Source organism: Lampris incognitus, chromosome 3 (assembly GCF_029633865.1).
Source record: "Lampris incognitus isolate fLamInc1 chromosome 3, fLamInc1.hap2, whole genome shotgun sequence".
NCBI classification, from domain to species: Eukaryota; Metazoa; Chordata; class Actinopteri; order Lampriformes; family Lampridae; genus Lampris; species Lampris incognitus.
In genome coordinates this window covers 72,121,829-72,147,340 of record NC_079213.1, presented here as the reverse complement: position 1 = coordinate 72,147,340, position 25,512 = coordinate 72,121,829, and the positions used below count along the sequence as shown (strand labels likewise).

Below are 25,512 nucleotides of genomic sequence, written 5' to 3'. Positions count from 1 at the left end.
TTTGTTGTGTTGTTGTGTTGTTATTCTATGTTAAGTACACTGACAGAGCCACGAAACGTGACTCTGATTCTGATACGAGGGAACTACCACTTTTTCACATGCAATGCCGCATCTGTGCTCAAAGTGCTGTTCCACCTGTGTAGGGGAATTAGCTCAATAATCCTATCAATACTGACGTGAAGAATGAATGGAGTTTAATTTCAATGCATCAACAATTAAAAAAGAAACACAAGAAAAGCTATAAAAAAAATAAATGACGCAGCTTTGAGATGATAGCTGGTAACTTTACTCCAAAGTTGCCGAAGTAAAAATACTTTTGCTGACATCATCAACTATATTTTACGGACGAGTACATTGGAAATAAAATCGGCACCAGTGTTTCGGTGCAGGCGACCATTTGTTTTTCGCCGAATCAACCGGCTGAACCACTTGCATTATTAAACACTATTTAGTGATGGGATCATTCAAAAGTGTCTTTATCATGTGGAGCGCCTGAACTGGCAAGTTGACTCTCCCTGCCAACAGCTATAAAGGTTACCACAACAGCCGCCCTGTTTATTCCTTCGGATCACTAGAGCCATTGTCTGCCCTGTTTCACTGATGAAATGGCTGATGACGTGCACGACCATATACCAGAAAGTATTTCTGATTGCGCACATCTCACTGCTGGAATGAGAGATATCTGAAGCTAAGGAGGAAATTTAAATGCGGGCGCTATTTGATTTTCTCACATACGCACACACACTGAAACACAGATGTCCAACAATGGCATTTGACAGATGCTAAGGTGCGGCGTGGTGATGGGACTATTTTTAGCGCCGATGTGAAAGCTCATTATGCTACTCGCATCAGAGCTTTTTTTAGACTGGATTCATAAAACAGGTAGTGTGCTTGCTCTGTCACAATGTATCAAGTGCGATCACAAGTCACACTTTCTCAGATATACCATTCCATAACATTATTTCCATACCTTGCCAACCGAGAATGCTATTTCCAACTCTGCTGCATTAAACCATACAGACCCGTCCCTCTCTATTTTAGACAATTTCCCAATGCTCCTACTCAGAAACTCTTAGAATGAGTGCACGATCGCACAATGAGATTTAGTGAGACATGACTGAGCCCAGGCAAGAAAGGGTAACAACGAACAATATTAAGTATTGAAATCCAGGATGCCATTAATGTCGGGCCACTTACAATGTAGTCTGACGCCAACACCCCTAACAGTGAATTACAAGGCTGCAGATGCAACACCAGGTTAGTAGAACAAAGCAAAGATAAGACCAGGGTTTATTTGCACTCACAGATCAGTGTCTCACCTCTCTTTGCATGAACAGAAAGATAAACCTTAACCCGGAATTATAAACTTGTTGTGTGTGTGTGTGTGTGTGTGTGTGTGTGTGTGTGTGTGTGTGTGTGTGTGTGTGTGTGTCTGTGTCTGTGTCTGTGTGTCTGTGTGCGTGTGCGTGAGCGAGAGCGAGAGATAGAGAGACAAAGAAAAAGAAAGAGATAAATATACGAGGAGTAGAGAGGAAGAGTACGGCAAGTCTCCAATACCATTTTCAGCATTGCAAATCTCGGTGCTTTACAATAGCGGTACGCAATACACTAGCTTGTTTATACGACACATGAATAAACCAGCGCCCTGAAAATGACCAATGTGCCCGTGGCCGGCACGTTTTATTGGCAATGCATGGCGGCAATAAAGGGACTAATCCTGTATGACTAAATACCTGTGACAGTTATCTGTGTGAAATAGGGCACATGGGAACTTCAGCAAGTCATTCTTTGTCTGCCAATCAAATCAAACCACAGAGAAGACCAGCATCACACTCATACCTGGGAGGACCGCAGTGGTGCCTTTGTTGTGATTTTGATGATGACGTCACAGTGTGACTCCCAGTCGTTTATCTTAGGGGGGACGAACGGTTGATATTTTGTATTTTGCTGTTCTCTAAGGCTGAGTAAGTAGGTGGTGGGTGAGAGGGGCCGGCTGTCTATCTGCCCGCTCTTCCTCTGAGAGAAATATAATCGAAGCTGGGAAAGTATTCCTATGAGCTCACTCTGCCACTGGCTACTTGTTGCAACACTTTGATAGAAACAGATATAAGCACAAAGGAGAGAGAGAGAGAGAGAGAGAGAGAGAGAGAGAGAGAGAGAGAGAGAGAGAGAGAGAGAGAGAGAGAGAGAGAGAGGAACTGCAGTAGGAAAACAAAAGAGAATGGGTTATATGGAGACCGACTGGCAGAGAAAAATAGAGACAGGCAGAGAGACAGTCTTCTATTTATCACCTCCCGACTTCTCCGTCTCCACCTCACTCCTTTCCTCAGAACGAGAGGTTGGAGGAAAAACCACAGGGCTGTCAGTCATCTCACAGCAGTTTCTGCCTTTAAGCGACACATGAACTTGGAAGTATGTCAGCAGGGCTGCATTAGTAAAAATACACACACATATCAACACAGACACAGACACACACACAAAAAACAAGCACTGTCCCACATTTAAAAAGAAAAACCAGAACACACAATGGTCACTATGTAGCAGTCTAAAAACTTAAATTGAAAACAAATTAAGAATATAAAAAAAATCTGTAGTTAATGCCTCAAATACCAACAGAAAACAAATAAAAAAAAATCCATATAATGGTTCAGATTTAGTGTTTTCTGGAGGACTAATTACAAAGCCTCACAGTTGTGATGAATATCAATAAATAGTAATCACACCTTGGGTAGATAGTTATTTTGCTTAACTCTGAATAGTATATCATTAAAACAAAATGAGACGGAAAAAAACATGATAAATAGTAGAATCGACCACAAAAACCAAGCAAAATAATTAAAAATCATTTTGGACAGATTCAGACAGGTTCTTCTATTTCTGCCTACATTTTCATATCTTTAACCATTGTTTTTTTTTTACATTTCTTAATCCATGGCAAATGAGCTATCCAATTTTCTGGCTCTAATCTTGGCCTCGGTAGACTAAATAAAGGACCATTGTCTCTTACACACCTGATGCATCCCACGTAACAGTAGGAATGCCCCGGCAGAGTACGTTCACATTGGGTGAACAGGACTGACTACCAATCACTTAACAATATCCACAGCCAAAATATATCACCTGGCAACTGATAACAATCAAAGCCAATATATCACACAAAAAAAAAAGTACACACCCCTGACACGACACAGGCGTGGGGCCTTTACCCGAGCCAAAACTCGACACTGGCAGAGACCTGTAGGGTGCAAACTCAGACTGGCAGCTCTAAAGAGCCAATACAATGGAAACAAATGGAAGCCAACAGAGTTGAAACAGCTTGACTATTCCAACCTCACCTGTCCAGCTGACAGCGTTTATCAAAACAACCTTATTAACTGACAGCCTCAACCCCACATGCTTTTCACATGAGTACGTGTCCCTGCTGAGGAGCAGTAGCTTCGTTATTCTCTAACCGCTGTAGCTGACATCCAGAAAACATCTGCCTACGCATTCCTCAACCCGGTCCTCCAAACAGCGGGCTTACCTGAGGAACTCTGATGTCTTATATCCCCAAAACATACATACAGGCGTGCACACATACACACAAGGGCGAGAGGGAAGCCATGAGGGTGGCACAAACAAACACACATGTACATATTCACATACCAGCACACTCGTGCCCATGCACACACCAAGAACCCTACCATGTGTTACCGACCATAAGAGAGCCCCCTGTCACCCCCCCAACCCACCAAACACACCTGCACATTTAACCCCTGCTCCCCCATCTCCGCATCCTACACCCTTCACACCCCACCCCCACCCTCTGGTTGCTCTCTCCTATCCGGAGGGGTTGGGGAGATAAATGAGCTCATGTCAGACAAATACACTGACAGGACTAATGATGAATTACACATATATTAACACACAGCCTAGGGCGGCCATCAACCAACGTTCATCCACATACACTCACACGCAAGCACACGTGCACATACACCCAAACACACACGCACACAGGCTGACAAGTTTTCTTTAACGTACTGTTAAATTTGGTAACTAATATCCTTGTGCAGCATGCACACATGCACACACATGCACGCACACACACACACACACATACAGACACACACACACACATACAGACACACACACACAGACTCTTAATGAATGGCATTTCCACTTGAGGAGGGAAACAATGCAAAGCTGTGAGTGCGGTGTCACTCACTTCCTGTCTCAAGAGGTCAGAGGTTAAACACTCCTCATTTTCTTTAACCCCCCAATGATAAGAAAACAGAGAAAGACAGACAGATTCTTGTGATTGAACCATCTTTCATTTTTTCGTCAGTTATCACTAACTTTCTCTGATCTCCACCTTATCTGAACTTATCATTAACAACAATCCTGCAGCTCTTCAAATGCTCTCATCCTGGGGCATTTACTAAACAAAAAAACAAAAAACAAAAAAAAAGGCCACTTAGACACAACTTTCTTGCATACTTGGAAAAATGGTGACCCAGACAGCAGTGAATGTAGTCTTAACATGGGATCTGAGCTCATAAAATATATCACAGCGTTTGCCAAGCAGTAATGTACGAAAAGCACATCTGCAGTCTACTTTAGGTAACACTCACTAATTTCAGAAACACTAGCGTAATCATATTTATATGTCAGCTTTTCTAGCTTTGTGGGATCATGTGAGCAGACTTATGATCCAGCCACAGTAGAATGGAAACTGCTTATAGTGATCTCATCTGTTCAGACAAGATCATCACTATAAGCGAGCAATCATTTTAAGCAAATTCACCTTCTTTTTTTCAGATAACCATCTATCTGACATGTGTAAATTTCCCATGAAACAGACAACTCCACTGTTTAACTGAACTTAATTGACTGAAATAGTGATTATAGTTATTAGAGTTCTAACTATTTTTCTGGAGTGAATATTCTTCTACGGCAGAAAAAGGATATGTAGTACTGAAAAATAGTAAACACTGCAATTAAATTTAAGGACTTTGCATGTACTTGTGAAAATGTCAGTTAAGAAAAAATGTTAACACTAGGATAACAAGTAAAAGGCATTAACTATAGGCTTCAGAGAAGGTGTATTTTCCCTCTTTTGAGGAGGAGCTGCTTGCAACCGCAGGAGACATGGAGCTAAGCCTGGCTAAGCGTACCTCCAATGTACCCTCAAACTACACGCACAGATATAGAAAACGGCATCGACAAGTTTGACTGACTCCACGTAAATAGGCCATATAGCAAAACCCCCTGAAACCGAATCACCCCTTTACACAGTGTTAGTATAGGAATGATTCTGTCTGGTGACTTCTGATCAATCGCCTGATTGATCACTATAACCATGCTCACTATAAGGCCTTTCCACCGTGCCTCCATTCCTCTAGTGCTTTCAGATCAAAAACAGCAGCACTGTCCATTCACTTTCCCTTGGCATACCTGCTTAAACTGACTGATTGACAGCTGCAGTTGCAGCAGTGTTGTACGGAAAGATCGGATACAGCAACTCCATCGCATAACTGGTGAGCTGATGTTCCCCCCAAAGCTATGTTGCGGCTAACTTCGCCGACAAAGCAGTAACCACCATCCTCATCAGCTGACGCTTCTCAGCTCATAGATAATGTAGATTATAGGCCCAGGTGTGTGTGACTGGGGCTGTTCTTCTCTAAGCAGTCAGTCAGCAGGGCCTCCTCGCTAATCCTCCACCATCACTCAGCTGGATCTCAGATCTAATCCTGCCGGGGACAAAACACAGCACAGGGCCGCTCCTTGCTTTAACAGGAGAACCTGACAGCTAATCCAGGCCACAACACCCAGGGGTAACTCTACACTCTCTCCAAGGAGCAGCCTTGAGACCCCTGGGCCACAGCGATGACAGAGAGACCTCCCAAATGTCAGAGACATTAAACCACACACCTCACACCTAGAGAGACAGAGAGAGAGAGAGAGAGAGAGAGAGAGAGAGAGAGAGAGAGAGAGAGAGAGAGAGAGAGAGAGAGAGAGAGAGAGAGAGGAGGGGGAGGGGAGGGGGGTATCCACTAGCTCCTTTTACTATATTGACTAACACAAAAATATCCAAAAACATCAACCTACTGTCTCTTTGAGCTTTTAAACACACACAGTTGTTCTGTCCCCATGCAAAGACTGTTGCACACTGATGCTATACGTAGACACACTTCTCAGTCATGGGCTCACTATAGCTGCTTATGAGTGAGGAGACGTGCACTGAAGGGAATGCTTTTTCTATTTTCTGTTTTTTTTTTTTTACCCCAGCTCATATTGTTCAATGAAACCACTCAAGGTTATGCGTCTGAATACTAGCACTCCCTCTCAGCACAGTGGACAGGATGTACATTAAGACAAGCTGGCTGGAGTCCTTCCAGCTATTAAAAAGCATATGATAAGTGACCCTCGGCCATTGACATGACCTATTACAGCTGATAGGTCTATGGTTCCAAAAACAATGACCGGAAATCAGATACATACAGAAAACAACATTGATATTACATTAATCCTAACATCGGCTACAACTAACAGGAAATATATGCTCCGCCGTGAATTAGCCGTATAAATTATATGGACGGCTGTGTGATTTACTGGAACAAGCTGATTCTGAGGCGATGACTGTAGCAGCTGATATGGCGGTTCTTTCATACCCTCTCAAACATGTAAACTCAAGGATGTGGGAAAATGCAACCGCTTTCCAGCGCTTTTGATCATCTTGTCATGTTCTGCGCCACACGTCAGTGAAGAAAACCCAGTTGGGGGGTAAATCATTGCCTTTGCTTTCATTACAGTTTCAGTTCGTGGGAGCTAATTCAGAAAGAACTTTTTTTTTGGACCCCCTTCCCTTTTCTTTTTTTTCTCCCCAATTGTACCTGGCCAAATACCCCATTCTTTTGAGCTGTCCCGGTCGCTGCTGCACCCCCTCTGCTGATCCAGGGAGGGCTGCAGACTACCACATGCCACCTCCGATACACGTGGTGTCGCCAGCCGCTTCTTTTCACCTGACAGTGAGGAGTTTCACCAGGGGGACTTAGCACATGGGAGGATCACGCTGTTCTCCCAAGTTCCCCCTCCCCCCCGAACAGGCGCCCCCGACTGACCAGAGGAGGCGCTAGCGCAGCAACCAGGACACATACCCACATCCGGCTCCCCACCCACAGACCAACTGTGTCTGTAGAGACGCCCAACCAAGCCGGAGGCAACACGGGGAGTCGATCTGGCAATCCCCGAGTTGGTAGGCAACGGAATAGACCGCTATGCTACCCGGACTCATGAAAGAACTTTTTTATAGCAGAAAGATTCCTTCTCAAATAATTAGTTGTGCATAAAAATGTGAGAAATGGAGCAGAATTGAGTGACTGGGTGATGTGCCTGCCTCTAGTTAGGAACAGGTGTGAGTGGGTCCTCCTAATTGAGGATCATGGTGGTCTGTCAATTCAGAGCTCCCTCAAGCGAGACAATTTCATAAAAAAAACTCTTTCTTTCATTCTCTTACACACACACACACACACACACACACACACACGTAAAATGACAAGAGCAGTACAGGTGCCAGTCCAGTTGTAGCAGTTGTGAACCATAGGTGTCCAGGCCATTTGCCTCCTGTAAAAGGACGACCCCAAAGACAGAGGGATGGTTCTTTTGACAACTGTTGATAATTGCACTGAGAACAGCTATTTTGCAACCGAATACTTTAGCTTATCTGTAACCAGTATCTTTTCCACTTTTTAAAAATTGGTACATTTTGTGTTTTCTTTTTGGATGTGAGAAATCATTGAGTCTTCATGTTGACATGTAACTACAAATGAATCATCTGTACAGTATTACAAGTTTTAGGGCATTTGTGTGTATGATTTCATTGTGGTGAATCTACATATTGGATTGCTAATGGGTTAAATTATCTCCATTACAAAGGATTCAGATTAGCGAGGTTCAATATATGTACCAGTAAAAAAATTACCTATCTAGCGTAGGTAAGCAGCACACACACACATAAATACACACGCACAAACCCGTGAACACACATGTCTGACTCACCACTTCAGTTGGGCGGAAATATTTGGGGTCCACTCTCACATGTATCACCCCTGTCTCCTGACAACGTCCTACCTCCATCTCATCCTTGCCTTCCCATCTGGAGAGAGAGCGAGAGAGAGAGAGAGAAACAGAAAAAGAGGGAGACAGACAGGGAGAGTGAGCAACAAAAGGAACATAGAGAAAGAGACAGTTAAAAAAAATGTTAATCTGACAATTTCAGAATAACTGAAAATTTCCATAATTGCAAAGCTCAGAAAATATTGACATGTAAAGTTAAAGCTGGGATAGGCAGTTTTCTGGAAAAGGCAAGTGCAAAAAACCCCCCAAAACACCAGAATTTGAACATGCAGCCCTCCTCCTGCAGCTCTCCCCACTCCCCTCTCTGTCCTAAGGCCCTCCCACCAGATGAGCATGGGTATATATTCCAAATGTAAAAGACCAGGAAATGTCAAAGTGAGACTCATGAAACTTGTACCGTACTAGTTGATAATCTATCCATGTAAAAAAAATTTTTTTCAGCAAATCTCTTCCTCACACTAATATTGTTCATATTAGTCAGCATATGAGTTGGTCTTGCTGATGTATTTTTTATTTTTTAAATAAAACACTCGTGGGGGGCTGGTAGAGAAGGGAAAAAAACTAGTCAACACAACCACAATCGACCGATGGGGCAGGGCAATTGACCTTTCGCAAAGTACCCGCCCCAGAACGGTGCTTGTCCAATCCTACCTTAGCAACGGTCCGTCAAGCTTTCAAACACACAACAAAATGCTGAAACGGTGTGCCTATGGGATCTGCAAATCGGATACTAGATATCTGAAAAGTTTGGAGGGGGTGTAATTTTCTTTCCCTTCCCAAAACCCAGAACGCAAGAAGCGCAATGTCGGCAATAGATTTCGCAGTATAGCAGACCCCATGGCCAGCTTAATCCATCCAAAATCAACAAAAATACCTGTCTGCTCCAAGCTAAGCTTGCTACTAGCTATTATTGATAGCTAATACAGCTAACGTATTATTACTGTTACTTTTACCCACATGTTTTGGTGTTTTCCGGCTACTTCCTGGATAGTTCTGAAATGCTTACGGGCATAGCAACAGTAACTAAGGGCGGCAGGACTTTGCGAAAGGTCAATTGATCACGTACATGCACATCTGCATTTGTAGAACAGCCAATAGGAACGCCCTCTCTCTGAAATGACCCGTGATTGGCTAAAGGCCCCCGTCACAGGCTAGATTTTCTAAAGCCTGAACACAGAGCCAACTGGAGGTGCAGAAGTCTAGTTTTCTCTCAGACCACTTGAATTACAATATGCTGAGAGGTTATTATGGAATTTTTGCCCAATGAGGTAAAAAAAATCTGCCTACCTCAGCTTTAATGAGTTTAGCTCCCCTTTCTTTAGTCTCCTTCTCCTGTAGCTTGTTTCTCAAAACATATGATGCGTGTCTTTATGAAGTCAACCAGAAAAATACCAAAAGCATGTGCACATTTCATATTTACAAAGACTAATCTAACTGGCTGCTTAGATGGCGCCTCCAAACACAAGGCAGTGCAACTGAGCCCTCCCTTCAGAGTGAGGGGACAGGATGAAAGTGATGGGTGGTTAGTAAGGAAGGGGGCGTGAAGAAGTGTGTGTGTGTGTGTGTGTGTGTGTGTTGGCGGTGAAAGTGTTAGAAAGATGCTTTTTGTGCGTGTTTATATGCTGTGGTGGGAGTACTTCAGATACTGTGACAGCAAATGGGCGTAAGAAGCCCCGTGCCCCGGTCCAAGCTTCCAGCCATGTGAGTGTGTACACGTGTGTGTGTTGTGAGTATGTTTGTGTACTCACACAATGGTCTTCCCCACATGTCTGAAGGCCTTCTCCACAAACTCCCTCACACTGTGGACCTCCCCCGTTGATATAACAAAGTCCTCTGGTTCCTCTGTTTGCAGCATCAGCCACATAGCCTGAGCGAGAGAAACAGAGAGGGAGAGAGAGAGAGGGGGGGGGGACAGAAACAGAGAGAGAGAGAGAGAGAGAGAGAGAGAGAGAGAGAGAGAGAGAGAGAGAGAGAGAGAGAGAGAGAGAGAGAGAGAGAGAGAGAGAGAGAGAGAGATTAAACTCACAGACAGATCATAAAGACAGTTCTGGTCTTTGGACTCGGCCCAACATGGTCCTGACAGACAGGAAGTGAACCTGCGACCTCTGAGCGGGTCGTCCGCCTGTACCTCTGTCCTGACGTCACCACCCAGGCTCATGGGATACATACCGTGGGAAAGGAGGACAGAGCATTCCCACAGGCCCATCGTGCTGCTGGCACACAACAGAATACACACATGGCCATAAGCCCATAAACGCACATACACATACACACACGCGCACACACCCACACACGTGCACTTGTATGTGCACATACAGTCGTCTAATAGTCTGCATCAGATAGATGCAGGATATAAAGGCATAACCAGAGATGGTGTGGCGCAAAAGACACAAAAACAGCAACGCTGAACATCACCAGCCCTGGCTTGTTTTTGCCTCCGCTGTCTATTTCCAACTTTCGCGCCCAGGCAGTATTATTCTTAGCCTATATACCCCAGTGAAAGCTGATAGTCCTGGGCCCTGAACTGAGCTGCGCTATATTAAACAGCCAGGGAGAACGTCTGCACAGGGCTCCATAATATTTACGGTGAACCGGAGCCAAGAGGTTAGAGCTGTCGAACCCTCGCACGTCCAGACTGATTGGAATGGCCTCGCCTGGGACACGCAGTCAGACAACAGACAGACGGAGGGACATGTGCACCTCTGCAGTCGCACACATATGAATGAAGCCACAGAGAGATGCAGACATACATACTCAGAGAGAGAGAGAGACATACAGATATACACACAGACGAAACGACAGACACAGACAGGTTACACACACACACACACACACACACACACACACACACACACACACAAATTCCATTTCTGCATTGTAGCCTTCAGAAGGAACTCACATTTCTCAAATCGCACACAGACACATTTTCATGACAAACACATGAATATGAATATTTGTAAAGCACATGAAAACACACTCAAGCACACGCACTCATGCACTTTACCCCCCCCAACACACATATCCATCCACTTACTCCCATAAACACATACAAATGCTGCACACAGACACACATTCACAGATAAACCAAAAGAAAAACATGCAAATATTTCTACACACACACACACACACACACACACACACACACACACACATACACACAAAAACAATCTAGTGCAGAGCTAGAATCCAGACAGGACACCAGAGGTTGGTGGTGAGGTGTGTTGGCTGGATTCTCCTTCTCTTCGACTCCCACTGAGGTGACTTAAACACTGTGGCCTCTGGCTGCCCCGTTCTCTGAAGAGCACATCATCACGTTTTATGTGCTACACTTGGACGTGTGCGGAACAGACGGGACGTGTGTGAGTCTGCGTTGGTGTGTGTGTGTGTGTGTGTGTGTGTGTGTGTGTGTGTGTGTGTGTGTGTGTGTGTGTGTGTGTGTGTATGTGTGTGGGTGTGTGTATCTATCTAGCCACATCAGCACGTTTTATGCGGTACAGTTGGACAGAGCAGAGACTGGCTGTCAGATTCACTCTGCACATTCTATGCTCCTTCTGCTGTAGTACTCAAGCCTGTGAGTCTCTCTCTGCCACACACACACACACACACACAAACACACACACACACACACACACACCCTGCAGAACTGTGAGGCTGCAACAGGCTATATCATTCCACAACAGTGTTTTTCCTTGTGTGTTTCATGTATACTTGTGTTCGCCTACTCTATCTAGTATGTAAACAAAGATACACACACATCTCTGCCCCACTCAAATACACACACACACACACACACACACTGACAGGTCCACACAGACACATACTCGCACACACCAATTTTGATGGAAGGCTCATCTTTGGGGACGGCGGTTCGTCCCATCTGGGGATCGTTTGGGGTCACCTGACTGCTCTACGTTGATGTCTCCCCTGAGCTTGTCCTTTCACCTTTCACCCTCTAACCCCTGATGGACAAACCAGATTCTCACACTACACCCTGAGCCAATGGTAACACTTTTGCGAGTGACTGACACCCGAAGAAACCAATCCGGCAACCTTCTCACGTTCTAGAACAGGAGCACCGACCCTATCAGAGGTCCTTGATTCGTCCCGCTTCATTCTCCTCAAAGCTGATCGCTAAATTAGTCAATCCCACCGGCTAATAACTATATCCCTCCGCTGCCATTTTCTCCAAGGATAAATAACGACGCACAGGTCGTTTAACAGGAAGGGCAGGGAAAAGAAGTATTAAATAAGAAGCAAATTCAAGTTCTGCCCTGAATCAAAACACATCAGTCACTCCCTTGTCCGAGTATGCGGTAATAATTATCACAGGAAAGACTGAAATACTAAACAGTGTGACAACTACACCGTAATAGTATTTTTATCATTTGACTGGCTGCTTATTTGGACTCATAATGAAGCTGCCTTGTTCTCTTCCTCTCCGGACTCGACTGATGAATGTGGAGAACGGAGCGAACTCGATGGCTGCGATGACGGGACTTGGAAGAGAAGCTCGGCTCCTCTCACAGCCAGAGAAAATGTTTACTGCAGGAGCTGAGTGATACGGCCTCTGCTGGTTTTTTCACCAGGAAATGTAATAAATAACACGACGTGTATTTTTCTACTCATTGTAGGGGGAATTAGGCTGAATGGATTTGTGAGGGTTGTGGTTCGGAATTGTAGGCCTGCTTGTCAATAGAGGAGCGGCCAAGAGGGACCCAGTTTGGTCCCTCTATGTCTGCCATTTTGCTCTTTGACCTCTCTATCTATAAATCCTCAGCGCTCCGCGGTGAACGTTACCACCCCGGTGTACTATATCTTACACTCCCCTTCTTACCTCCTTCTCCTCTCCCCTCATCAAGCTTCCCCCTTCTCTCTTTCCTTTATTCCACTCCTTCCTCTGCTCCCCCTATCTTGGGCATGCTTTGCTACATTAGCTATCTGATTAACAGCTCTGAGGTTCAGTAATTCACACTGAGCCTTGCACATCCTGTTCACATGGTCAAAAGGCACCCCCCCAACCCCCCCAATACACATACACACAGTGCCTGACATGAACATATGTCTCCATCAATACCCTCACCTGAAATACGCATTTGCAGAACAAGTGAAGTTAGAATACTGTACGCTATTTTGGGGGATGGGATATATCATATTCAGCCCTGCCATCTGTGTTTTCCTCATCAGTCAAACCAGGCAAGTAGGCCGAAGGAGAAATTAAAGGCTGACTCAGCATGATATGAAGCCGAAGAAACTATGTCCAGGTAAGGTTAAGTTTGGGTCATGACGTGCGGGTCTTACCCTCTTTGTCTCCACGGCCTATCGTCAACTAACAAGAAGGAAAAGTGATCGCTCCTAAACATCTCTTTTACATTCGAACCCATCAGGGGAGGAAAGAGCGCACGATCAGCCACAGAATGTTGCCCTTTGCGCTCATATGGTTTTAGTGTTTGCTCAACGACTTCAGCGAGGTGGACGTTTGCCAACCAGTTATGGACAAGGCTCCGTGTCCAGTCAGCCAATCTGGCATCTAGAAGGCAGAATGGCCAAATAATGGTACAAATGATCCTAGAAAGGCTCAAACCAAGTTCTAAACTAAAACACAGCCCCAGCATAACAGATAATCAGGATCTGCCTGTAAAACTCCCTCCCACCTCCCTATGTCTAGCCTCCCACCTCCCCCATGTCTCAGCTCCCAGGCTGTTAAGGGCCCCTCTCTTCTCCGTCTCTGGCAGCCTGAATACAGCTGACATGTGGAATGGCTCACAGTAAACACTTAATAGAGCTGCTATTAAGGACAGAGAAAGCCATCAGCCCCAATCATGTTGCACTAACGCCATTAACCTGTTGGTTTCACACACACACACACAAGCAAATGCAGTGCATGCAAATTCATTTCAAAAGTACGCAGAGAATCAAAACCAACAACAAAAATTACAAGTAAACTATCAGAAAAAAGCTACCTCCTGGATCATCTGGTTGTATGGCTAGGAAGTGACATATTGGCTTCAGTCACTAACAGTCCTTCAGAAGCACTGCTGCTCTGCCACCATATACTTTACTCTGACAGAATAATATCAGCCATCATCGCCTGGCAGAGGCATTTGGAAAAGCTGCAGGTTCATCAATTCACAACTGCATAGAGATGAGGGTTGGCTTTTCCAGATCATTTGTAGCTTAAGAGGCTCTCGGTAGTGTTCCACAGCCTGCTTGCACAGCTGCCAGACAAGAATGTTAAAGGCTGAAAAATAAGAAGTGCTCTTATTTGGCGTGATCCAGAGATGTCTTGAATGGTAGCAGATGCAGTTCTCGCCTGCCAGCCCCACCTCATACCATTGATAATGAGATTAATGACGTGCACTCATAGTTACGATATCAGTTGTGCACACACATTCGCCCATATATGCATGTGCACAAACCAGAGGCACACATACACACACACACCACACACATGCATTCACAGACATCACTGTATGACGTCCCATTTCAGCTGAGGTACATGGTCTCGATCATGTACGTCATCCATCGCTATTATCAGCTCCATGTTTCAGGCCCACATTCATCATGCCTGCTGCTTCCCGGATATGCCTGCAATCATCCTTAGACATCTTGTACAGAGATTAGGCAAATAGTATTGAAATTACGGCTGCAGAGTGACCTGGGCCTCAGCACTAATACCAGACCCCCAAGAAGATAACTTCTTACTACTGCAGAACGCTACTCTGCTGCTTACACACAGCTATATCTAAATTTGTATTTATCTAATTCACTCTTAGACACAGCTTAGTTTAAATCTGGACATTTCATAGAATGACAGAGACGGCACATGAGGAAGTTTTACTTCCTTCCTGTGTGTGTTCTTCCAAACACTCAGTTACAATGAACATGAATAAGGTCTCGTTCTTGTACATGTTCTTTAATTTCCCTCGGGATCAATAAAGCATCTATCTATCTATCTATCTATCTATCTATCTATCTATCTATCTATCTATCTATCTATCTATCTATCTATCTATCTATCTATCTATCTATCTATCTATCTATCTATCTATCTATCTATCTATCTATCTATCTGTCTGTCTGTCTGTCTGTCTGTCTATCTATCTATCTATCTATCTATCTATCTATCTATCTATCTATCTATCTATCTATCTATCTATCTATCTATCTATCTATCTATCTATCTATCTATCTATCTATCTATCTATCTATCTATCATCTTAGTCTTGAATCACTGGTCATATTTCAATATAAGCTAAAACTGACAGTGATCTTATATTCAACGTAAGACAATATGATGGGTTTTTAATACCTACTCTGACCTTGCCCTGAGAGATCTGTTCCTTTTGTGATAAAACTGGCCCAATAATCTCTGGCTGATATGGATTTCCTTGCAACTGGCATCGACCTATCAATCAAGCCCTGTTTGGTAAGCAAGCAATAAGCTGGTAGATGTGAAGGAAGGGGCAGATGGCACACAGCAGCAGCACTAGCAGCAGCAGCAGCACTTAGAGAGCTTACACTGATAGCCGTTTAACAGATGGGTGTGTTTGGCACACAAGTGAATGCAGGGTAGATAAAGTTACATGCGAACAAGTGCCCAGTCATTGATACTGCATTGTTTTGTGTGCCTGTGTACGTGTGTGTGACCATGTGTGTGAAATGTGTGTGTGTGTGTGTGTGTGTGCATGCGATACAACATTCCATAACAGCGCAGGATAATCCTAAATACAGGATTAGAAAGGACAAGTCTGACAGCTTTCCCCTGCGATCCTGCACTCAAAAGATGCCTTTGTTCTTTGTATGTATGCGGTGATACGCATAGCAGATCTCAACACACGTATGAACACACACACACACACACACACACACACACACACACACACACACACACACACACACACACACACACACACACACACACACACACACACCTGGCCTCAAGGATGTGTCAAGGTGCTCGTAACTCTTGTCAATACGCAAAGCGCCAAGTCAAAGACCCAGGTGATACGCATCCTCCCTGCTTCTCTAAACAGCTAAACAAGGTATCGAATGACTCCACAGGCCAGCCCACACAGTACCGACACACAATCCACTTCAGTACAGACGTTTCGACCTGGGCCAAGAGTGTGCACTTCTATCCAAGTCAACAGAGTCATTTCCCTCTTCAGTGCCTTTTGATGGTCTAATTACCAGTGGGACAGGAAAGGAATTCAAAGATTGGCAAACTACGCCACAAACAATACAAAGCTCAAGGCAGGTCGCTATTCTCACTGACAGCAATAACTGCACCTTTTTCTGAAATAAACAGAACTTGTCATCGCCAGAATAGTACGTACAAAGCACACCTCAGAATGCAAACTACTAGATGTGAATTTTAAGTATATTTTGAACACCGGTTTTGGCTGACTGATGGCATGATTAGCTCTAGATGGCGAATATAGATAAAATAGCGATATTCTATTTTAATACAAGTGCACTGTTATATGAAAGCTAGGGATACAGGAACATGTCTGGGTTTTCCTTATGAGATAGTTTCAAAAGACGCCGACTGTACCCGATACCTGGTTCGGGTTGGTGAAACCAGTTACGAGGCGAAGAGGCAGAAAAAGCCCACCAAGATGGCCACCGGCGTGCTCACATGATGAAGGCTCCTGATTGGATAAGGTCTCGTTCTCTGGTTAATTTTTCTCTCTTTTTTTTTGTGTTGTGTTTTTTTATGTTTTGTTTTTGTTTTTTTTCTTATGAATTTACCCACTGCTTTTCTCCCTTCACCCACTATGTCTTGGTTTTCTAGAACCTGTCGGATCTGTTTTAAATGTCTCTCTCTATGTGGACCTATGCGGACCTCACAATCCCAGTTGGTCTTTCATTTGAGTACGTGGAAGGACAGGGGGAGTCGGATTTGGCCGAGCTGTGAATGAGAACAGACAAGAGCGGTGGAGACCAGGCCATATCAGGCCAGACAAAACCAGAACGCCTGCTTTCCAACCTCCTCTGGGTGAATGCAAGTATGGACCTAAATTATTCAATTTAGGTAGACTTTCTCACACATTACTGCAAACACACACACCCACACACACACACACACACACACACAAGCACAAAGATATGCGCGCACTCATATACACGAACACACACCCACACACATACGAAAACGACATACCAGTATGCATAGTTAACTTTCCCAGGCTCCACCTTAGGGAGCACTCATCATCCAAATGGCTGCTATGGAGCTGTGATTTTTAGCAGGACAAAATTTTTTTTTTCCCTTTTACCCCTATTTTTAGATATGGCTGAAACTATTACTCCCCCTGCCGCGCCTCTCTCCTCCTCTCCCTTGCCCCTCCTTTCTCCCGTTGTGTTTTGACCAAAAAAGTCAGAGACTGCAGCATTTTTCCTTGTCAGACAGAGACTGTCTGGACATCAGTGGAAGACAGACGAGGCTATATTTACACACTGACCTCACCCTGAAAACACACACACACACACACACACACACACACACACACACACACACACACACACACACACACACACACACACACACACACACACACACACACTCTTACACTACGTATACACACTGTGTAACATTGTCGAGGATGACGCACAGATGACCGCACCTAGATGCTGTCTGCTTTATGGTCACTGTGAGCGTGTTCTTCTGGCTGGGCCTTGCAGCAGCGGTTGGCAGGCGTCGAGCGACATTCTCACCGCCACAGTCCGGTTCTGCTTCGCTGAGACACACAAGACTGAAGAAGAAGCTATTTTGTCCCGATCAACGGGTTAAACATAGCGTTGGGCTCACTCACAGTCAAAAAACATCTCGTCACAGTACAGCTCTGTTTCTCGAACCGTCCATTCACGTGACAAAAGTACCACCGTGTTTTAGTAGGCGCGGGCCTGTAGGAGAGGAGACAGTCAACTCCCCTGGCCAAACGTCCTGGAAGAGACCCGGAAGATTCCTTTTTTTTACATCTTATAGACACACAGGGATGAGGAAAAGTCAAGGATGAACGCTCATTCTCTCAACGCAATGAAAAATACGCACATTCTGTCTGTGAAACCTGACCCGATCCCCCTGATATCAATATGAAAGTGTTTGTACAGCTAAACATAGCCACACACGCACACACACACAAACACACACACACACACACTCAGGGAAGTATACACACACACACACACACACACACACACACACACAGGGAAGTATACGCACACACATGCACACACACACACACTCAGGGAAGTATACACACACACACGCGCACACACATGCACACACATAGGGAAATATATATATACACACACACGCACGCACGCACGCACGCACGCACGCGCGCACGCGCGCACACACACACACACACACACACACTCAGGGAAGTATACACACACACACACACACACGCACACACACATAGGGAAGTATACACACACACACACACACTCGCTCACTTGAACTTGATGTTGACCTCTGGCTGCATGAACAGTTAGTCTTCAGTAAACAATCTTTCCATGGTTTCGCCAGGGGGATTGTAGGCGTCCCATAAAGACTGTCATTCACTATTTAAGCCTAAAACATACACCCCAACTAGGGGAAGGCCGAACACACACACACACACACACACACACACACACACACACACACACACACACACACACACACACACACACAGTTTGTGTATGCATGCAAGTGAGCACCCGCTCACACAAGTGCCCGAACACTGGCCCCAGTTGTGTAGAATGTGGACAGAGCTGCTGTTTTCTGGGCCCGATGATAGCGTCATTTTTACACCGTGAGAACATGAGGAACACATTTCTCCAAGGAGTCGTCTCATTCATTGTGGGTGTATTTCTATGTTTGGGGGAACAGGAATAGGAACACACACACGAACACACACGCACACACATACACACAAACTCTAGACACACCAGAATTGAAAATAGTAGCAGATGTGATGGGTGATAAGTGCGTCAGATATGCACCGTAAGACTTCACCACCATCACCTCCATCTCCACACCACACACACACACACACACACACACCACTGACTGAAGGAGGGTAGCAGTAGTTGTGGCATGAGCTACAGAACGAGTGAAGCTCCACCAGAAGGGACATTATTTATTTTGCCCTCTTTGAAAGGAGAGGAAGAAAAACAAACACAAACAGGGGGAGAAGAGAGGGCTGAATGCTGCTTCTCAACTCAAGTGACCTTCTTACTGTTTAGTTATATTTATTTTTCTCTCACCATATACCACATTTCCACTACTGCACTATCACAGCAATAACTTCCGAACTAACTTCCTATGATAAAACAAACCCAAAAAACGTCACGACAAGTGATGGATATGTGTGTGTGTGCGTGCGTGTGTGTGTGTTTGGAGATATTTACATTATTTTCAGGGCAGAGGGAGGATGTGTGTTGTATACAGGCAGAGCTATCAGTGATCGTGTATCGTGATTAGCTGTAATAGTGTCCGACCCTGAGAAATTGAGCCAATTTGGAACAATGGAGCTGTACACTTTTATTTTCAGCCTTCCCATGAAATTATAAGCTGTGATAATGCCACGGACACCGAAATCAAAACAGTCCTCTGGTGTGATTTGTTTGTTTGTCGAGTAAAGGTATGAGTGAGACAACAGCTGCATTGCAAAGGTGCGATTGGAGTATGATTGAAAAATAGAATAGTATTTTTTTTCCTCCCCAAAAGGCTGAAGTGAGAAACCACAAACAGGGAGGAGAGTACTCTGTAGCATGAGTCGCAGAACGAGTGAAGCCCCACCAGAAGCTATAGCATGGCTGTCAATCAATCAATCAATCAATCAATCAATCAATCAATCAATCAATCAATCAATCAATCAATCAACCAGTCAATCAACCAGTAAATCGATCAATCAATCCTATCCAATTGCATTTCCAGATTTCCTCAATAGGTTGAGGTTGAACCTTGACCCACATACACATAACCCCTAACCCCTGGGCTGATGCATAGGGCTGCGCTGCTAGAAGGGGACTCAGTTTACGCCGTGGGCTGGCCCGACACATATCATACTCATAAACAGTCTGGTACACCCCACTCCATCTGTCCCTCACAACTGTGCCTACTTTTCTCTTCGTTTCCGAGCGTGCGGCTGACTAGTGCTGTGCACAGTTGTGTACCCGAACGCACATGTGAGTGCCTTTGCTGTGAGTATATTCCATCATGCACAGGCCGGCAGGGCTGAGTTTCTCTGATTAGATTCGAGGTCCTACTATAGTGATCTCATATGAGATGCTATCAGGCTGTTTACAGCCACTCTGCTCCCCAGTGGCCACTAGAGTGTTTACAATTTGTACAGTCAAGAGCAGGTGTGCTATGAGATAGAGAGATTTGCGTGTGTGTGTGTGTGTGTGTGTGTGTGTGTGCATAGATGTGTCATTAGTAAGCACGGCAGGTGGTCAAACTGAATAACTCTGCAGCCCATTTCGAGGGAACTGGATCCTCTCCCCCTCCCCCCTTTCTTCCCCCCTTCCACTCCCTGTCGCTCCCCAGCTCCAGGTGAGAGAGCGACTCTCTCCCTCGTAGTGAACACAGGGTACAGACAGAGGCCTGGCCAGTAAACTTTAACGGTATTTTGTCACATATTTAAGAAAGCTGTTACTGCATTTATGGAGGTGCAGGGGCCCCGGGCGAGGCCATGGCTGCCGTGGAAACCAGAGACATCTTGGATCGATTAGTGATCATGGGAGGGAGCACGAGGCCCTTATCAGCTGACACTAACATGGACAGAGGGCACAAAAGTCAACACATAAAACAATCACTGGTCCTGGTACGATATACTTTCAAAGACAGTGTGTGTTTTCATACGTGTAGAATAAAAAGAAGAGCGCTAGAACGGGAGGAAGAGGATGAAAGGGAGGGAAAGGATGCCTGACCATTTGAAAGATGTTCGAGGCAAATTGTAGATTATGTGTTAGCTGGGAACTTGTGTTTCTTGTTTGTACGCACGCTGAGACAACACTGATAAACTAATGAGAGAGAGATTGAGATAAAGAGAGAGAGAGAGAGAGAGAGAGAGAGAGAGAGAGAGAGAGAGAGAGAGAGAGAGAGAGAGAGAGAGAGAGAGAGAGGAGGGGTAATATGTGTGAGATTGTAAGAACAACAAGGTCTTTGGGGACGGCTGGGAAACTGCACATTTAATATTTTCAAATAACATAAAATGCTCATAACAAAATATTTGAAAAACAGATAAAATCCCCCTTTGCCCCATCCTCTTTATCTCCCTCTAGACTGATTGTTGGTTCATTAACGTTATCTGACCACGACAGCAGCGGTGCTGAAACACACACAAACACGCAACACTTCCTGAAACACGCGGGCGCACACTCCATTTCCTGTGGGCGTTTGCCACTGTCGCCATGCCATCGTGTAGCTCCGTGATACTCATGTGTGTGTGTGCAGGTTTTGCTTCTGATCCAACACTACACCAGCTGATTTCACCATCTGCACACCTCCAACCAGACTGGGGAGGACCGATCAGTTCAATCTAGGCCGGAATGAAAACCTTGATGCACATGGCTGTCCTGGGCACAGGACTGAGTATCAGTGGCCTAGTTCATATCCTAGCACCCTAATAAAGATACCACAGTGGTGGAGAGAGTGGGGAGAGAAAGACTAAAAAAAACAGAAGATAGTGATGGAGTCAAAGGTCAGGGACTGAAAGCAGAGAAAAGGGCATGTAATGTAGCGACAGACAGACAAGAAAATAGAGGGGGGGGGATCAGGCATGACCAACAGTATTAGGCTCATTACTCAAAGTAATGGGTTACTTGTTAATCCTTTCAGAAGTATTACATCATTAATGTTACATTACTGTTTCAATCACATCCCCAAAAAGCATTCCATCACAATCCATCGTCCCATGATCACACTCCATTACTGTGTGCTTCTGTGTCATTAATCAGAGTAACCTAATAGTGTAATGCTGCAAGGAGGCAACACAGTCAGAAAACTTGAATTACTACTGTTTCCTAACTATTCTATCCTTGCAACCCAGATCAATGTCACGAGTCAATCCCACTGACCTTTGTCAGAGATTGGATACAGCATCGTTCTCATCGGGAGCAACTAAAAAATAAAAACGGGCCAATTCAAAATGTTGACAGTCCAGTTACAGCTCTGGAGACTAATCCAAGGAGGCTCTGTAACTGAGATGCAACACAACAGGCGGCAGAGAGAGCGATTTTCCCCCCCTTCTTTTTCTCCCCAATTGTATCCGGCCAATTAACCCACTCTTCTGAGCCGCACTGGTCGCTGCGCCACCCCCTCTGCCGATCTGGGGAGGGCTGCAGACTACCACGCGCCTCTTCTGATAGATGTGGAGTCGCCAGCCGCTTCTTTTCCCCTGACAGTGAGGAGTTTCACCAGGGGGACATAGCACGTGGGAGGATCACGCTATCCCCCCCCCCCCGAACAGGCGCCCCGACCGACCAGAGGAGGCGCTAGTGCAGCGACCAGGACACATACCCACATCCGGCTTCCCACCCGCAGACACGGCCACTTTTGTCTGTAGGGACGCCCGACCAAGCCGGAGGTAACACGGGGATTCGAACCGGCAATCCCCGTGTTGGTAGGCAACAGAATAGACTACCACGCCACCCAGATGCCCTGGAGAGAGGGATTTTAATGTCAACAGCCAATGCAAGTGTGCAAGTCACACACTTTGCCTGCATCATGTGACTCTCTTTTTCTATTATTTGGCTTCCTTAACATAACTAAAACACTCACCACTGTTGACATTATCATTTCTGATTCTGCGGCATGGCGTTGGATCAGTCTACATAGCTGTTATTGGACTTGTTGAAATTGCTCTCAAAGAGAGGGACGCCAGACCCTATCTCTGACAAAGAGCAAAGTGGTTGACTCACAAGGTAGGTCTGGCATAGAGGACTGCATTGGGATCGGGGTCCCGCAGGACTGCAAATCTCGCGGGAGCGGGCGGTTTTAATTTTGCTGCGGGCGGGAGCGGGAGGTCAAAAAATAAACTGCGGGTCCCGTGATTTAGCTAGTGCTAACAAGAAAGATGGAATCAACAAATTAAGTTGAAAATAAACTCAAAGTTGGTCATTACAATACAAAAACAAAGCAAGGAAGTCTGATATTCGGAAAAATTTCTCAGCTGTGACAGACAAAGATGGAAAAGAACAGGACTTTGTTAGCTGCGACAAATGTGCAAAAGTGTTGATGTACAACAGGTACAAGTCTGGTCCCTCTGGATTGAGGTGACATACCTGCTCCGTTCTCCCCGGTCAGAGTAAGCTGTCTTTCAAAGATACAGCACTTGTCCTTGCACATATTAAACAAGATATAATCCAGAAATGTGTCGCACTTTGCTGTAGAGTCATTCGGCCGTATGACTCCATCGCTGGGAAAGGCTTTGCTGACATATTTCAAGATGTTGTTAATGGAGTCGCTAAATATGGCAAATTTGATGTAAAAGATGTTTTGCGGCCTCACCCAACCGCTGTACCCATACATGTGGAGGGGAGAGCTCAGGCACTGCAGGCGTCAGTGGCAACGGAGATAAAGCCTATCATCCAAACATGGACGTGCCATCACAACAGATATATGGACTGAGGGTTACCACAGAACATCATTCATATCCAGCACCATCCATTACACAAACAATCACTTCGGTCTCGTTTGGTGTTGTCTGCAGCTCCCTTCGAAGATGGTGTGTCAAAACCAGGAGAGAACACAGGAACCTGCCGTTTGGGAAACTCTGTGTGGTGGAACCGACGCGTCACTGCTTAGTTGGCCGTGTTGTGTTAGTCACTGACCGTGGAGCCAACATAGTTGCTGCCCTTATTTATTTCTATTTGTTTCATTTTTCATCAGCTGAATAACAAACTTTGCAAGGCAGTCGATTCGTTTTTCAGCTGCATTTAACGGTGCAGTATTTTTGATGGTACATCAAAGTGTCATGTATGAACGCAGAGGAGAACAGAATAGAGGAGCACTACTCCTGATCAGTGCATTAAAAGACACAGGGACATGTAAAAAGCTCGGCAAAGCAAACCACATAAGTCCTAAAATAACAAGTCAAATAAATACAGTTTAATTTCGCCTTAGAATAGGTATACTTATCGCACTGGAAGATCTGTAATTATTGCACTAGTATCTATGTAATTATGTACTAGAACGTAATTTTGCTCCACTATTGCTGACAGGTATGCATCCCTTTATTAATAGTACACAGTAAAATAATGTGTTTTCTCTGCGGGACAGGAAAAGACACAAAATCAATGGAATTCTACTGTGCGGGCCTGAACGGTCAGAATGTTTGCGCGAGCGGGCGGGAGTGGACAAGCACATTGTAGGTGCGGGTGGTAATGGTCAGAATTCCAGCGGGAGCGGGATTAAGAAAACAGTCCCATGCAGGGCTCTAGTCTGGCACACAAAGCTATAATCATCCACATATCTTTGCACAATTTTGGGATTTTTTTTTCAGTGCTGTGATGTTTCTAAGGTGTTAGAAGTTTTGGTGATACTTCATTTGCAAAAACGCACACTAACATGGTGAGTATGCCTTTAACTGAAGGGGGGGTAATTGTAGATAAAACATATTTCACCATCTAGCCTGTCAACATTTCAGCATAGCCGGACTTCTCTTCTTTGCCTGCTGAAACATATAAACACAGACATATATTGTCAGGAAGTTAAACTAAATTAGAAGCAGATTCTCCTTTTTGTCCAGATGAGACACTCCTACATGCCTACAAATTGATGCCGTAACCATGAACCTTGCACAACGCCCTTTCTCTTCGCCCTGTTTGTTCTGTCATTCTTCAGATTCCCTTCTCATTTATGCAGAAACTAACCCAATACTGAGGAGATAACAACAGAATCGTGATGGAGGAGTGCAGATGAACCACATCTGCATAGTCTCATCAAAATAATTCACATGGTCACTCTGAGGGCACACACACACAGACATGGGCACCTATAATACATAGACAGGCTCTCCTTCTCTTGGCCCACCAGAGGTGTGCGTTTCAGAATGTCCCTGTAATGTAACCAACGTGGAAGATGAGCGAGTAGTGTAAGCAGTACAAGAATACGCATGTGTGTTTACTGAACACAGTGCCTCCTCATGTTGAGTTTCGGAAACAGATGCCTTGCCCTTGGCAATGAGGTACAGAGAATAGAGAGAGAAGGCTGTGAGTGGGAGAGATGTGAGAGCAGAGCCTCTGTTTAACTTGGACCTTTTCATGAGGCCCACTGCTGTCCTGTGGCTGTTGTTCCACAGACAGAATACAGACAGGGGTATAATATAGGGTTGAGGTTTGGCCCAGGTAAATTCTTCACAGGCAAGAATCTTAATTCCATGTACTCCCAGTAGGACCTCCACA

At 45.0% G+C, this 25,512-nt stretch overlaps 1 protein-coding gene across 1 annotated transcript in view; it reads right to left on the bottom strand.

The window, feature by feature from the left end:
- Positions 1-2,280: 2,280 nt before the first annotated feature.
- The window catches only part of gmds (GDP-mannose 4,6-dehydratase), a 133,898-nt gene continuing 110,666 nt past the window's right edge, over positions 2,281-25,512 (bottom strand). Inside the window, exons 9-12 of the mRNA XM_056276796.1 lie at positions 9,864-9,982; positions 8,038-8,134; positions 3,207-3,264; positions 2,281-2,426 (exon numbers count right to left, since the gene is read on the bottom strand). Of these exons, the coding sequence (XP_056132771.1) occupies positions 2,281-2,426; positions 3,207-3,264; positions 8,038-8,134; positions 9,864-9,982 (420 nt within the window). The remainder of the gene's footprint in view (positions 2,427-3,206; positions 3,265-8,037; positions 8,135-9,863; positions 9,983-25,512) is intronic.